This window comes from Cygnus atratus, chromosome 1 (assembly GCF_013377495.2).
Source record: "Cygnus atratus isolate AKBS03 ecotype Queensland, Australia chromosome 1, CAtr_DNAZoo_HiC_assembly, whole genome shotgun sequence".
Classification (NCBI taxonomy): Eukaryota; Metazoa; Chordata; class Aves; order Anseriformes; family Anatidae; genus Cygnus; species Cygnus atratus.
This window is the reverse complement of record NC_066362.1, coordinates 32194767-32210839: the sequence shown is the minus strand read 5'-3', so window position 1 is coordinate 32210839 and position 16073 is coordinate 32194767. Positions and strand designations below refer to the sequence as shown.

Here is a 16073-nt window from a genome sequence, read left to right as displayed (position 1 = left end):
AGTATAGAAAAAGTGACTGCAGGGTAAGAACAGAGGTGGGCAGGAGCAAAGTTTCTGATGCTTGCTACTGAAGAATTCATTATATGCTCTGTTATACTGCTACTTTCCTGTTGCTTTATGGAAGCAGCATGGAAGCCTTCATAGCGGGATCCAAATGTGTTTAACTCTTGAGGGTTTTTATGCTTCCAACAACAAACTGCTTCAAAAACTTCTTTCTTCTAAAATGCTGAAGTAGATGATTAGTAATATAATAGTTCAAGCTGCTGTTAATTATTCAGCATGAGGTAGTAAAATTAAATAATCAAAGGGTGATGTTTCATAAATGTTTGTCTAAACTGCCAAAACTAGTCTGCTTGTAGACTTCGTAAAGTTAGTGGTTTGGCTTTTCTTTTAAATATCCTGCCAACACATCCCCATGGGGAAAAGGGAGGATGTGGTAGTTTGGCAGGTGGAAGAAGGAAAGTTGTGGATGTTTTGAACTACAGTTTACAAGAATAATTTTAATGCAAAATGCTGTACAAAAAGACAGCTGTTCCTAGAAGAGGCACGGGTAAGAGAGGAAGGAGGTATGCTGTATGTGAGCATGAGTATCACAGACATCTTGAACAGAAGCCTCTTTATTTGCCTTATGTTGAGGGGGGTGTTTAACACAACTCTTTGCTGGCCATCTTAAATACAAAGGTGCAGCAATTCTTCACATTTCAGCAAGAATATGAAATACTATTGCTGACAGAAGGTGTGAAGGGTCAAAAAAAAAAGTGCTCTCCAGCTACTAGCAGCTGTACCAAGTTTTCTCTCACCTCCAGCTCCATCCTTCCTTTATTCACCAAGAACATGAATGACCAAGTTACCGACTTCTGTCACAGAAAGCTTTACTATAGTAATTAATGTAAAGGATGCACCCTAGGATAGTTTAATGCTTTTTGCAGGGAATAAATGAAGCAGAAGTCAGCTACTATTGGCCTCTGTCAGTGGCTATAGGTGCTGCTTTTAGTATCTGCAGATCTTAAAAAAAAAAAAAAGCTTAGGTGGGGTAGGGAAGGTCCCCTCCTTGCAACTTGTGTATATTAGAAACACAAAAAACACATAAGCTAGCTACCTTTATTTAACACATATCTTCATTCCTCACTAGGATTCTACGAAAAGAGCTCAATTTTTATAATTTATTTTTTAACTGAAGGTGTAGCAAATGTGCTTCATTTTCAGTGAGTGAGGAGAACTACCAGCAAAACGTAGGTGCTAACAGGCAGCCCAAAGAGGCAGCTCACAGGTCCACTATGATGGAAGAACCTGCGATAACAATGTTCCTTGTACCTGGAACATCAGATCTGGTACATGAACAAAATTGTTCTACATTACTAGCTGTGAATAGCACTCATCAGGGAGACAAGGAACCTGCTTCAGGGCAACAATATAGATGTGTGAGCTCCAGGGAACGGTAAAACGCAGAAATGATCTAAAAGGAAGCCTTCAAGTAACAGCTGGAAGAGTTGTTTAGAGAATGACTTAAATGCATTTTATTCTCATTTCAGTTTATAGCAGGGTGGGTTTTTTCTCCCTCCACTATCCCTGGTCCAAAGCAGTACAGCTTTATTCCCTGCAGTAAGGTTAACATAATGCTATTATCAGACACAAGCAACATAAAATGCCAGTTGTTTCCAAGACTAAAGGTTTTAAGAGCTGGAATAAGCATCTACGGTTATAATGCAGAGTTTTTATTTATGTTAAACAGCTTTTAATGTTTATACTCAATAAAACTAGAAATGATTTAAGTGGATACTGTTTTCTAGGTTAATCTATCATTTTGAAAGGGAAATACAGAATAACTTAATAGCCAGAGTTCTAATGTTATAAATACAAGTGCTAGATAGAAATCATATGCCTTCTACAACGATACGTGCCCCTAAATGCAGTCAGATCCTTTTCTGTTAATTTTTTTTTCCATAATCATAGATCTTAGTTTAGCTGTACACCAAACTATTTTCTTATCCCTAGGCTGTCAAGAAAAAGTTTGAAGTACAAGAAAAGGTTTATATGAAACTAACCTTTTACATTTACAAAGGTAGTCCAGAGTATCTAGAATCTCATTAAAAATGGAATGAAGTTAATCGTCTTCTTTGATCTGTCGATCTTTCTACTTCAGAAAGCTTTCCATGCCTTTAAATGTATATTTTAATATTTATTAATATCCATACATATAAGTAAGAGCTTAATTATTTAGCTAAGGAGAGGGCAGAATTGGTCCTAACAACATTATATTGGTCTCTTTTAACAAAATAAACCATTTGTATTTGCAATATCTCATATAGAATCTTATTCTAAAACATAAAATACTAAAAGCAATTGTGATTCTTCCTATGAACAAAGATTAAACCATTTGTCCTCACACCGAGTTCACCAGAAGAAAGCTATACATATTTTTGTGTTTGCATTGCAATGTAATTGTTTTACTTATAAAACCTTGAAACCTAGAAGATAGCAACACTTATTTGAATAAAACAAATCCTGAGAAGACTTTTTCAAAAAGTCACATTCACAAACATTACTAGTGTATTCACACTAATATGAACTCTCAAGCTAAAATGCAAAACAAGAAGTTGGTTTTAAATGGGTACTACTATTGTCTTCCCAAGAAGACAGTGTAAGTGCCAATTACATCTATTAAATGTTTTTCTCTTCAGTAGAAAAAGGTCTAGTAGATCACTCAAGAAAGCGATTGGCAGAAAGACATCCTACCCTGCTACTGTCACGTGTGTTTGCTGAAGGCATACTTGAAAAATCAAAAGACATTTCCGTTTTACAATCTATTTGTTTAAAAAGCTGTGTAGAAGATATACCAGCACTAAAACTTGTTAATACAAAAACAAAAATAAAAAAATAAAAATCTGTTGAAGGTCCAGTGGCTACGGATATGTGGAAATGCTGCTCAGTTAAAAAATAGCACAATGGTGACAAGCCAACAGCACACCTTATACGCAGGCCAGAAAGTTCTGGAAAGCAGAAAAGCTGATAATGTCGCAGTAAATGCTGATAAAGGTCTGCGTTTGTTACTGGTCTCTGCTCCATTTAGAAAACATGTATCAGAAGAAACATATGTCAAGCTTTTATCTCTTGTAGATGCTGCTGGACCTGCAAAAGAACAGAGAGAAGTACAAATAACTGACGCTGTAACTACAAAAAAAAAAAAAGAGGCTACAAATAAGCCTTCAATCTGAAAAGCTACATACCATCTTACTGTTTGGCCTCCTGTTTTTCTTCTCATTCAGACACTGATCAGCGATGGAATACATTTTATGAACTGAAGTTGCATCCCAGTCATGCATCTTTACATCAACATAATCCTCAATAGTTGCCTCCTCATCCTCAATTTCATCTTTGATACTTAACTGCAAGAGAGTTTGAAGCAATGAGCAGATAACATGGTAAGCATCTGAAGATCATGTATTACACAAACAATTTGAAAACTTGCTTTTCAGGGCTCTGCATTTATTTTCGCAACCGCTTTTCTAGACAAAGAATAATGACAGTGGTTTGGCTGCATAATTATGCATCAATATTTGCAGAAACAACTTATGAGACTATTATGTGTGATAAAAGCGTACAGTACATTTATCTCTGAGTTAACACAAAATCGCATAGCAAGTTCCTTTTAGCTGCGTCATGCAACTTGAATATTAAAAGCTCAATTAACAGTTCAAGGCTTAGTACTGTTTCTTATCAGTCTGCTTCTCTTGAAAAAGTAACAAAGTACCCATGTTTACTTACTTACCCACAAGTATGCAAGCATAAGCACAAATAACTTTTCTTTTTTTGTCAAGTTCATAAAGCCTCATTCTGGAGATAAATGCCTTCCTCCACCAGTCAGTCACTGGCTGCTATGTCTACCCTAAGAAAACTTCTACATCAGTTGACAAGGAAAAAACAGTGTCATCTACCTGGACTTGTGTAAGGCCTTTGACATGGTCCCACATGACACCCTGATCTCCAAATTAGAAAAATATGGATTTGAAGGATGGACCATTCAGTGGATAAGGAGTTGGCTTGAAGGCTGCACCCAGAGAGAGGTGGTCAATGGCTCTATGTCCAGATGGAGGCCGGTGACAAGTGGTGTCCCTCAGGGGTCTGTCCTGGGACTGGTACTGTTTAGTATCTTTATCAATGACATAGACAGTGGGATGATCGAGTGCACCCTCAGCAAGTTTACAGATGACACCAAGCTGTGTGGTGCGGTTGATACACCAGAAGGAAGGGATGCCATTCAAGGGGACCTGGACAAGCAGGAGAAGTGGGCCCATGTGAATCTCATGAGGTTCAACAAGGCCAAGTACAAGGTGCTGCACCTGGGCCGGGGCAATCCCAGACATGAACTCGGAGAAGAACTCACTGAGAGCAGCCCTGCAGAGAGGGACTTGGGGGTTCTGGCAGACAAAAAGCCCAACATGAGCCAGCAGTGCGCTTGTAGTCCAGAAGGCCAACTGCGTCCCAGGCTGCATCAACCAAGGGAGGGGATTGTCCTCCTCTGCTCTGCCCTTGTGAGGCCCCACTTGGAGGCCCCTAGCACACAAAGGATGGGGACCTGTTAGAATGGCTCCAGAGGGCTGGCCACAAAGTTGATCAAAGGGCTGAAGCACCTCTCCTACGAAGACAGGCTGAAGGAGTTGGGGATGTTCAGCCCGAAGAAAAGGCTCTGGGGTGACCTCAGTACAGCTTTTAAATGCTGAAAGGGGGATAATTAAAAAAAAAAAAAGACGGAGAGCAATTTTTTGCTCGGGCAGACAATGACAAGACAAGGGGGAATGGTTTTAAACTAAAAGAGGGGAGATTTAGAATTTAGATGTTTGGAGGAAATTCTTCACTCAGAGGGTGGGGAGGCACTGACACAGGTTGCCCAGAGAAGCTGTGGATGCCCCATCCCTGGAGCTGTTCAAGGCCAGGTGCAACAAGGCCCTGGGCAACCTGCTGTAGTGGGAGGTGGCCCTGCCCAGGGCAGGGGGGCTAGAACTGGATGATCTTTAAGGTCCCTTCCAACCCAAACCATTCTATGATTCTAGTCTGAAATCAATTTTCAAATCTGATGGTTTTAGTCCCAAACTTTCCAGCCCCAACATACTTGAAATACATTATTGGCAATCACAAATACTGTCTGAGGAATACCACAGACAAGTCAGTATGGTAATGGAAGAAAGAAATAAAAGTAAGCGAATAGAGGCAGGCCTTCTGTTTTCCCCTGTAGGTGAGTCTGAAACTACTAACATTCAACTACCCTAAAATTTTCAAAGCTAGGAATGTCATGTTGCCTTACACTGACCATTCTCTTTATGCTCCCTAAAGTATGTTACAATGATAAAAGGTACCAATCACAACCTAAAATGGAGTATAAAGTATGTTTTATCTTGTGAAAAAGCCCACTTTAAATAAATAAAGCCTAGGATTGCATTTGACACAGTGTTGAGATCTCCAAGGTCATCACAGAGTTCAACAGGATAAGTATTACACCACTCTAGAAGATACGGATTAGAGAAAATATTCTGTTAATAGTACACAGGTATTCCTAAAGCTGTGTTAGAAGTGATCTGCTATTGAATAGCATGGAACAAAACCAAACCAAAACTCATTTCTTTTTCATACTCAGTAAATAATTATGTTTTTACATTAGAACTATACCATGAAAATCTTGGATTAAATAGTTTGAAATTTAAAATTAAACCAAATGAAAAAGAGCAAGCTTATAAGATTTTTAATTCAAAAGAGTAAGCTTGGAGACATAGTTTCCAAATTAGCAGGCAATTTCTACTTAAACATTAAAAACCAAAACACCCCAGAATAGCTCTTCCATTCCCAACTTCCCTAGGGTTAAAACCAAGCTATTTGCAAATTCTTAATAAAGTTGAAGAGGATGAAAAATAATAAAGCAATGGTAAGAAACATAAAGAACCAATGGAGATGAACGCTTTAAGATGTTCTGGTGAGAGACAAACTCTCAAGGTTTCTGGGTAAAACCGGAATATACTGATAAATCAGAATGGTATAACAATAAGAAACAGTATCAAAACAAAGAAATAAAGTATCAGATTGGAAAGAGATGACCTAGGGGACTGGGCAGTCATCTACCAACCAAGAGAGAAAAGTTTCTGCCTCACTTCCAAAACACACATTGATATAATAGCTCTTATCACAACTGCATCTCCTGCTGACTAATTTGATTGTCTAAGAACCTGTTAACTGACTATGATTTCACATGAAGCGATTCTGGAGGGAGAAAGAGGTAAAGTAAAAAGAAAAATACCAGTAACTGTGGCTCCCGGTTTTCATCTACTGGTGGAAGACCCGTTATTATTTCTAATAAGACCTATGAGGAAAAGAAAAAATCAGAAGAGAAGCATAAGCAACCCTTAGCGTATATACCATTTGAGAAGAGGAACATAATCCTCAGTCTTTCAACCAAATGCTCACAGGATCTGTATTTGTCCAAAGACAGCCCTCTATGCAACTGATTGTTGTTCCTTCCTTTATTTCCATTATCAGTTATTAGCAGTGTGGTTTGGGAAGTTTTTCCTCACCCTATATTGCGTTGCTTCAAAGCAAAATGGAAGGACTCCCAAGATACTCAATTACACTATCTGGCCTACCTGCCCATGAAACTAATTGCCATGAAGGAGGGTGTCAATGGCTCTTCAATCTATTCAGAATGGATTCATTTTTCTCCCAAATAGTAAGCAGTTATCTTTTTTGGATAGAATAAGCACTGTATTCAGCTTTAAGGCAAATCCCACACAGTACCACATATTTGGTGCTGAAATATAGTAAAAGAAAATTTAAAATTTGCATCATTTTCTTAAAAATCTTCAACCAGAGTCATGTTTCTGTGCATTACTATGCAAGACGTAAAACTGTTTTACATTACTTCAACCTGTATTTATCTAGAACTTGGAATGTTATTTTACTCTGGTCTTTCATACATAAATTCACATTTTAAAGATAACCATTTGAAACTGCATTAGCAGATTCAAAGTTTTGATCCACATAGTTAAATGCTTTTAAACAAATCAAAGTTTAGAAATACTTTCTTATGAGCACATCCACCAGGGGAAGGAGAAATAATAGGTCAGAGTTAGTTCTCTCATACTTAGTTCTGGGTATTCTTGATTTTGTACACTTTTACCATTTACAAAACAGAATTCATATATGTCTTCGAACATTCTACTTACTACTCCAAAACTGAAGATATCGGACTTAGGCGTTATTTCTCCTCGCAAAGCTTCAGGTGCCATATAGGCTGCTGTTCCAACAACTCTATCAGTCATGATGGTTTGTGTAAATGTTACAGATGCTCTTGCAAGTCCGAAGTCAGAGATTTTGGGCACATATGTATCAGTTAATAAGATATTTGCACTTGTGGAAAGGGGAGAAAAAAGAAAAATAAATTTTCCAAAACAGTAATTTGGTTTTATTACAGACTAATAACTCTTTAGTAACTAAATGCAAACTGGTATTCTGAACGTTTCTTGAAATATAAAATCCTTATTCATATTTCTTCATATAAGAAGAAATGCAGTGTGGTTTTTTTTTTTTTTTTTTGAAGTTGCTCAATTTCAAAATGAATTGCTTTAAGTAAATCAAGAACCATCTGACAGGAAGATAAATCCATGCATAGTTTTTCTTGTGTATGCCTGCATGCAGAAAAACCCTAACACAAAAACACAAGAAAAAGAGCAAAGTTGGGTATTGGGTCACATTAGAATTCATAATTGTTAAATCTCTACTCAGAACCAATAAAAGCAGGTTTTATACCTATTATCTAATACAACATCAACCATTACAAATTCCTATGTCAAATGAATAACAATACTTATATTCTTCTCTTGAAAGAGAAACAATACTTCTTAACACTGGAAATGTGCTGTGCTTCTGTTTGATCTCCAGCTTTTACCTGCCTTACAGAAAACCCGAAGAATGAGGCCTATCTAAAAGATCTTACATTTTTGAAAAATACTCAGTGGAATGAATTGCAGCATAAATCCTTCTACTGTTTCTTATGCTTGCAGAATTTGGAACCATTTCAAAATCACTTATTTAATATTTATGTATTTCTCCTTATTTTCTGACCCCCTTAATGGAACTTATTAGCAAATTACATAGCCAGATACGACATGTAACACTAGAAAGTTATTCCTAACTTGCCTTTCTTGTTCTCTAAAACCTTGTCAACAAAATTAACACAGCTGCAAGCTACAAAATGTCACTCGGCATTAGAACAGTTGTAAAAAGTGTTATATAATCATTGCAAAAAGCCAAACATCAGCCAATCAGTTTCATATTTAAAGCTCATCTTCTAAAAGTAGGAACAGGATCACAACTTCAAGTTGATAAGCAGCTCAGATCTCTGAAGAGTCGAGCTACAACAGGTCACTTTGTGATACACACGACAGAATCAAGTTTTATTGCAACTGTCAAGCTTCAAAAGATAAATGAACTATCTCCTGGGTATAACCAACCAAAAAACTACAGTCAATTCTGAGAACGCCTATTCAGACATGCCCTCTCTAGCCTACAGAGAAGCTGTTCCAGTGCCTGTGTAGTTATGACACGTTCCCACGTAATAGATGAAAAGACATCTAAGTTTTACTTCATTTTTCATTTTGCTTTGTTTTACCTGGGAGTGGCAGCAATATTAACAACACCAACCAAATTGATTGAACTAGTCACAGTGAAAGTGCAAGAGGTTACAAAATGGAATTCAAGAAAAACAAAAAACTCAATCCTGTAATATGATCAACTCACAGCAGTTAGAAGGGTAGAGCAGCACAAGGTAATAAAAATGAGTCCCTCCCAGGCATTACACTTGTCCAGAAGCTTAAGCAGGGAAGAAAGAAGAAAAAGAAACATGAATTGTGGAAGCAGCAGTACATTTTATGAGGGAGCTGAAGCAACAAACTCTTTCTGCACAGACTAAGTTCACAAAACCTATGCGGTCTAGATTTAGCAGAGTTGTCAGAAGCCAGAAAGCAACTGAAACATTCATCCGTGACACTCGACCAGTCAGTTTCTCCTTGCTAACCCACAAAAGGAGTAAGGCCTTTAGGGCTTTTCTTCAAACATTTGTACTGCATTGGTATTTCAAAAGAGAACCAAACTGCTAGCAAGAAAGGGAGAAGTAAAAATCACAGAATGCAAAAGCTTTTTCTCATCTCTGATATCCCTAGAAAAAAAACTGGTATAACCAACAAGTGAACACCACATCAACATTGAAGGGCCCTGAATTTCATAAACCCGACTTAAGTCATTTTAAGTCTTCCTAATAAATAGAAGAAAATCAAATGAGACACTCAGAAGTGCTCTAGGAAGAAAAAAAAAAAAAAGCTGGGTTTTCATCTGAAAAACTCCTAATGTTCTCCAACAGCAGCCTTTTTGTTAGCAGCAATTGTGAAAGAACAGAACTTCCGTGTGTCTTTGCAGCACTCAAATAACTGTTTGATAGCGACAGATTACAACAGCCCCAGTTATCTTTAGAAGTCTGTTCTGGTCATGTCCTTGCAGCACAGACAAGATTATAGTGATGGATGGCACTTGCAGAAAAGATTGTGCCCTTGAGTGAAGCAATGATTCTTTCAGTCTGTTCCCTCTAACAAACTTTAACAGGGTACAACAAAGAAAAAACAGACAGTGATAGTCAGCAGCTTTTACCTTTTAATGTCTCTGTGAATATGATTATTGTCATGCAAAAAGTTGATGCCATTTGCTGTACCTTGAGCAATTTTACATCTCGTATCCCAAGAAATTGGTGGAGTGTCATCCTTGAACAAGAAGGGAAAAAAGGAAGTACAAACATGAAAATCTATTACACACATAGATACAAAATGTCTACATAATACAAAACAAACAAACAAAAAACCACAAGCCAAAACAACAATTGCTTGCTATATTTTGTGACTTTCAAGTAAATCTTTAAAAGACTAATGGTATATATTTCTTAATTTACCTTCACAGAGTCACATTTAGTTCTCTTCCCCACACTTCGCATCAGATTAATTTACTGTTTTGCAGCAGGTGTTCTCAATAATATTTGATGCTGACCCTGTATGACAAGCTACATTGCAAAGAACTACCAGCATGTACTGCACCTTGCTCTTTGTATCAGCACCAATACCAGTGCCTTTTAAGTCAAAGCCAATCATTCCAAGCAATCAACATTTTTGTACTACTATTAAGAAGTCAATCTTCCAAGAGTTTAGTTCAATCCACGCTAATAACTAGACCTTGGAAGTGAAGACACCTTTCAAAGTGCATTTCAAAAGCACTTTTTAATCTTGTCAGTGGCCAAGGGAGGAGGATTAGAGTATTTTATCACTCCACCACCTCCCTTACCTGCTCCTCAAAGCCGAGACAAGAAGCAGATGACATAACAAGAGTTTATGCCCCAAACAAAGCCAGTGAATTCACAATGAATCCTGCCTTATCAGCGTGAGCACACATTCAGTATATGCATTCCTCACCTACTGGACTTTATCAGATGAGGACTCTTTCTGAATTTATATTGTAAATTTGTCTTTCGCTTGTAAAGGACTCAGTATTTCCTACTTTAGCTTTCAATTACCACTATTCTTCTCAGCTCACTTCTTGATAACGGCCAAAGTTACATGTATATGAAATGTTCATCTCCGTCAAGGACAGTCATTTCTAAAATAAACTTGCAATGTCTTAAGCGAAACTTAACTTCTCTTCTACATTGACTCAGTTGGAAAGCAAAAACAAAAAACCTGCATGCATGTAGGTATCTGAGCAAATCAAACAAGCCAGCCTGAGCCAGCAGTGCTACCAAACACATCCAGGCCTTTCCCCATCCACTGCTACTTATTCTCATCCTAACGCAATTCCTTCCTGCTGGGGCAAAGGTGGAGCCTTGCAGAGAAAATGTCTCCAGCTGAAAATTAAAGATTTCATTCACAGACTTCAGCTTGATCAGTACACCAGCGCAGCTCTCCATCCAACTACTAAATGTTTGAGCCAGTACAACAGGAAGATCAGCGAAGAAAAAAGCAAAGCTACATTTTGGGGTGTGGGGGCATCAGGTGTTGAAGAAACACCATTTTAAAATGTTGAACAGATGACAACCTCAGAAGTTGCACCTGCTTAGTATAAAGCAGGTTTTATACTGTTAAATTACTGTGGACACACCTAGCGGGTTAAATCTGGTTTACCATTTTTATGATTCTTAACAAGGGCTGGTTTCTCCCTCATACACAAAGTTGCCTTTATCAAAAACAAACCAACTTATGTGTTATTAAAGGCCAAGGCTAGAAGATACGTCATTTGATTAAATCAGATGAAAGCATTACACAAAATAATCATTAAAAAGAAGTATACCCCATTTGTTTAGGCATTTCATGAAGAGATACACAGACTAGGAACATCATGTTATAGCTGCTATCACAAGGGCAGTTTTACAACACAGAATCTCAGGGGCTAGCAGAGAACATGCCATTGTCAGAAGCAGGAGCAGCAGCACCCTCTGCTCCACTCCACAAAGGCACAGCAAGTCCAAGCTTCCCTGGACTTCAGGGTACTGGTACATCACATTATATCGTTATCTGCTTTGACTAATTAACATTGGGTCTAAAATATCTGTATATAACATTATTGAAAGAGTACTTCTTATCATGTGCGTCTTACTTCTAGAACACAGGAGCAAGTAGTAAAATATTGTTTGGCCACTACGGTTTGCTACTGTTTCAAAGGTATTTCAGAAACAGCCCCACTTCAACAAAGTAAGGCAGCTGGAAGCTAGAAAAGATTTTACTTACCAGACAAGCAAGTCTGTCAAGCAATGAACCATTGGGCATGTACTCATACACCAGACAGGGCTGAGCACCATCACTCGAGAAACCAAGCAATTCCACTAGATTCTCATGCTGACACCTGTGACAACAAAATTCTATTCAGATATGTTCTGCCAAACGCCTAACATTTGTGAAAAAGCAAGGCAGAGGGAACTTGCTGCCCCATGCCACATTCCAGCCCTACTGCACATAGAAACCAGCCATGTTTCTGCAGCAGTGCTTTGATGTGAACCAAATACAGTCATGCTGTATGTGAAGTTTAGCAGCATAAAGTAAATTTTGAGGCTAAGACAAAAATAAGGGACAATGCTAGCTAAAGTGTTATCTAGCAACTCAGATTCTCAGGAAAGGTTACGGTGACATTTATAACCTTGTACTTACATTTATGATCTGGTACTTACTTTGCCATCATTTCTATTTCTTGATCAAATTGCTGTTTCAAATCCTGAGCACTAATATCAACCATCTACAAAGAAAGTATTTGACATTAATATTTCTGTACATATTAAAATCCATGATTGTTCACAAACCAATTGAATTGTAGGCCTTTCTTCTAATTATTTACACATAACACCTACTCAACTGTTACCTGTATTTTTTTGATTGAATTCAAAAAACAAACAAAAAAAGTATCAGAACATGATCTTTAATATCATGTAACATGATGTTACTGGGGCAATTATTCCAGTTTCAGCACAGTCACCAACTTAGCACAGAATGGTTTGGGTTGGAAGGGACCTCAAAAGCCCACCCAGTTCCAGCCCCCTGCCATGGGCAGGGACACCTCCCACCAGACCAGGTTGCCCAAAGCCCCATCCAGCCTGGCCTTGGACACTTCCAGGGATGGGGCATCCACAGCTTCTCTGGGCAGCCTGTGCCAGTGCCTCCCCACCCTCACAGTAAAGAAATCTTCCTTATATTTAATCTAAATCTACCCTTTTTTAGTTTAAAGCCGTTACCTCTTGTCCTGTCACTACCCCCCTGACAATCCCACTCCTGCTTTCCTGTTGGCCTTTTAGTACCTAAAGGGGGCCTTTGTAAGGTCACTGGGGCCTTCTCTTCTCTGGCCTGAACAACCCCAGCCCCCTCAGCCTCCCCGTGGCCCTCCTCTGGACTTGTTTTAATAGTTCCATGTCCTTCTTATGCTGGGGGCCCCAGAGCTAAATGCAGTGCTCCAGGTAGGGTTTCACCAGAGCACAGGGGGACAATCACATCCCCTGCCCTGCTGGCCACGTTCTTTTGATGCAGCCCAGGACATGGTTGGCTTTCTGGGCTGCAAGCACACACTGCCAGGTCACACTGAGTGTTTCCACCAACCAACATGCCCAAGTCCTTCTCCTCTCTTGAGGGCTGCTCTCAATTCGTTCTCCACCCAGCGTGTATTTGTGAGTTTTACCTCACTGGATTCTCCTACTTGTACATTTTATTTCACTGCAGTTTCCTACTAGAAGCACTTACTAGTTACATAATTAATTATTCACACAAAACATTTATTACGAAGACTGAAATTATACAGCAATACCTATTTAGTTTATTTAGCTTGTGAGTCTCCCACCTGAATTGTGCCATAGGAACTAGAAGGGAAACCTCGCTTGCGCCCCTTCCCTTCTGCTACTTCTTGTGTGCAAAAGGGGAAATGAGGGAGCACCCTGCTCATCCCGACAACTGTCTGAGCCACTGTAAGAACTAATGATAGGCAAGACTTCACCTCTGCTGACGGTGACAGCTTGCACCTCGCATAGGACTACAGGATAAGGTTCTCAACTCAACTGATGTTTAATGTGGGGATGCTTTTTGAAACCTATCATTCAACGCCTTCCACAGATAGACAAGACTACACTGTATGGTCATTTTTCAGGAAAGATATTGAAGATAACTCACAGCAGCAAGTTTCTTGACAGCCACGTTTCTGCCATTGATGTAGCCTTTGAACACCACACCAAAGCCACCTTCCCCCAGCTTATTACCTCCAGCTGATTCTGGTCGTGCATCGAAATTATTTGTAATACTTTCCAAGTCATGAAACCAAAAATTGTGGAAATCTAGAAGAGATATATGCCATTTAGCACAGAAATGCATTTTTGCTTCTGGGACAAGTGTATTGAATTGATTCTCTGTCTATTTGCTACAAAACAAATCCTGACATAACAGAGCCCTACTTTCTGATGCAATGAAATAAATTTAAAAGAAAATCTGCAAAAAATAAATGCAGATAAATATATACAACTGGCTATGCATAACTTTGTTCAGAACTAGTAGTGTAGCAGCCTTCTGACTGTATTTTTTTTATTAACACTCCTAATACAGGTAAAAGAAAATGTGCAGCAGATCACAGAGAGTACATGAACTGTGTTAAGTGTAAATATATGTATCTCATATCATGTTTCTGGCAGCAACCCAAAAAGTGGTATTTCAGGAAGGAATAGACCAACCATATATTTGCTAGAATACTTTCTTAAGTCATCTTTTCTCCAACCTTCTCAGGTATTTCTGATACTTAAGATCCAGCTCTAAAGCACCAAGTGTTAAACAGTCTACAAAATCAGTATTTAAAGAGGGCAACAGGTCTATGTGTAGCACTAAACAAATTGCAACTCAATTAATAATTAAGTTTTCCATTACAGTAGCCACGCTAATTGCAGGGTGCGTCTCATATTCTGACATCTTATTACCACAAGCTGCATTCAGAGTCATGCAGAGCAAAAACAGAAGCAAGGAGATAGGAGTATAGTCATTACTCCAATACGTTCCCAAGATTTACTTCATATAGGTGAAGGACAAATCAGCAAAACAGACTGTACTTAAATTTTGAAAACTAAGCACCTACCCGTGTTACTAGACTGTGAGCTGTTGTTTTCTTGACTTAAGTAGGAAGCAGTTGAAGGTTGCTCCTCTGTATTCTCAGATAGACTAGGCTTTACAGATGCCACTTCTTTTTCCTGTATAGGCAGATGTTTCTCATGTATAGGCAAAGTTTCCTGCGAAGAAAGAGGTAACGTAACTTCTTGTGCCTCCTTTACAGCTTCTGAAAACAGAATTTAGAGACCGTGTTAACTATATTAGGGATAAGAAAAAACATACAAACAAACAAATAAAATGATGCCATTATTAACTTAGATTGTGCAAAATGTAAGCTCTGTGAAAAGATCATATTCTCGTAGCATGTGCATACTGTAGGGCTTTTATTCCCACTTGAAACACACTAAACCAATTCTATAAAACTTGTATCATAAATAAGGAAAAAGATATCCACTTTTGGTTATTTTCACATAATCCTTTCTGACCTTCAGGTTGCTGTGAGGCTTTTTAGCATCTCAGAGAGCTGCTAACACAGCCCAGAGCACACACGGGTGGCAGTTACCTGGAAGCAGAAGGCTTGCCGGTGCCAGGAACTGATTCCTGACCAGTAGCTCCACGAGATCACCGACCGTGCAGTTTGTCGTCCCCCAGTCATAGAGCAACTCACACGTGGGGCTCTTCCCCATTTGCACGAACGCCTCGAACCTCCTGAAATCATAAATTGAAAGCGGCTTTCAGAAGAGGGACGTGGGGAACCAGGAGGAGAGATTAATGGCGAATGCAAGGATGCCTTAAAAATGAGAACGTTACGGTATGTGTGAAGCACTTGGAGACGTGAAAAATAGTAGGGAAATTCAAATTGGGGTATAATACACGTAGCTTCAACATTTTGTTGGGGACATACAGTACATTTTATGGGTCCGTGGCTCTGATTTATTCTGATTTTTGTTAGTTTTGCTGGGCTATCGCCTGCCTAGGAAGGCGAGCGGGGAGGAAGGAAGAGGAACCAGGCTGGCAGCAGCCCCGTGGGGCAGCCTCCCGAGCACTCGCAGGCACAACCAGAAGCAGCACAACGCGACCCCCCGGTATTGGTGCTAAACACCCCAAAAACGGGGTCACGCTGCAGGATGCGGGACTTCCCGTTAACCCTGGGACCTTATGTGCAGCTGGGTGTATCTGCTCTCCCCCGAGGGGCCGACGATGTCGGCGGCCAGCCTCCTCCAGCCGTCCTGCGGGTCGATGTACGCGGCCAGGCGCTGCAGCAGCCCGTAGGGCAGGCGGCGCACCGGGGTGCCGGCGCCCACCGCCCCGCTCATCCCGCCGCGACGGGGCCCACCGCGCCCCCAGCCGCAATTCCCCTTTAAGAGGGCAGGGCCTGGCGGAAGGGCGCTCCGCTCCGCCTTCTCGGGGCGCACCACTGGGAGGGGGAATAGAGGG

The 16073-nt window shown here is 39.7% G+C and overlaps 1 protein-coding gene across 1 annotated transcript; it reads right to left on the bottom strand.

Annotated features, from left to right (window-relative positions):
• Positions 1 to 601: 601 nt before the first annotated feature.
• IRAK4 (interleukin 1 receptor associated kinase 4) lies at positions 602 to 16049 on the bottom strand. Its single transcript, XM_035544100.1, has 11 exons — positions 15792 to 16049; positions 15199 to 15344; positions 14665 to 14862; positions 13719 to 13879; positions 12239 to 12303; positions 11802 to 11916; positions 9685 to 9794; positions 7209 to 7392; positions 6287 to 6349; positions 3228 to 3386; positions 602 to 3129 (listed from the first exon to the last, which is right to left on the bottom strand). Exons 1-11 carry the CDS (start codon positions 15950 to 15952, stop codon positions 3097 to 3099), a joined length of 1395 nt encoding a protein of 464 aa, XP_035399993.1. The 5' UTR covers positions 15953 to 16049; the 3' UTR covers positions 602 to 3096.
• Between the last annotated feature and the right edge of the window lie 24 nt (positions 16050 to 16073).

Excerpts from the sequence above, each read along its gene's own strand:
- IRAK4 (XM_035544100.1), bottom strand. The coding sequence starts at position 15,952 with ATGAGCGGGGCGGTGGGCGCCGGCACCCCGGTGCGCCGCCTGCCCTAC. Across the intron at positions 13,880-14,664 it reads CTCACAGTCTAGTAACACGG|ATTTCCACAATTTTTGGTTT; the intron begins GTAGGTGCTTAG and ends TATCTCTTCTAG. Across the intron at positions 3,130-3,227 it reads GGAGGCCAAACAGTAAGATG|GTCCAGCAGCATCTACAAGA; the intron begins GTATGTAGCTTT and ends GTTCTTTTGCAG.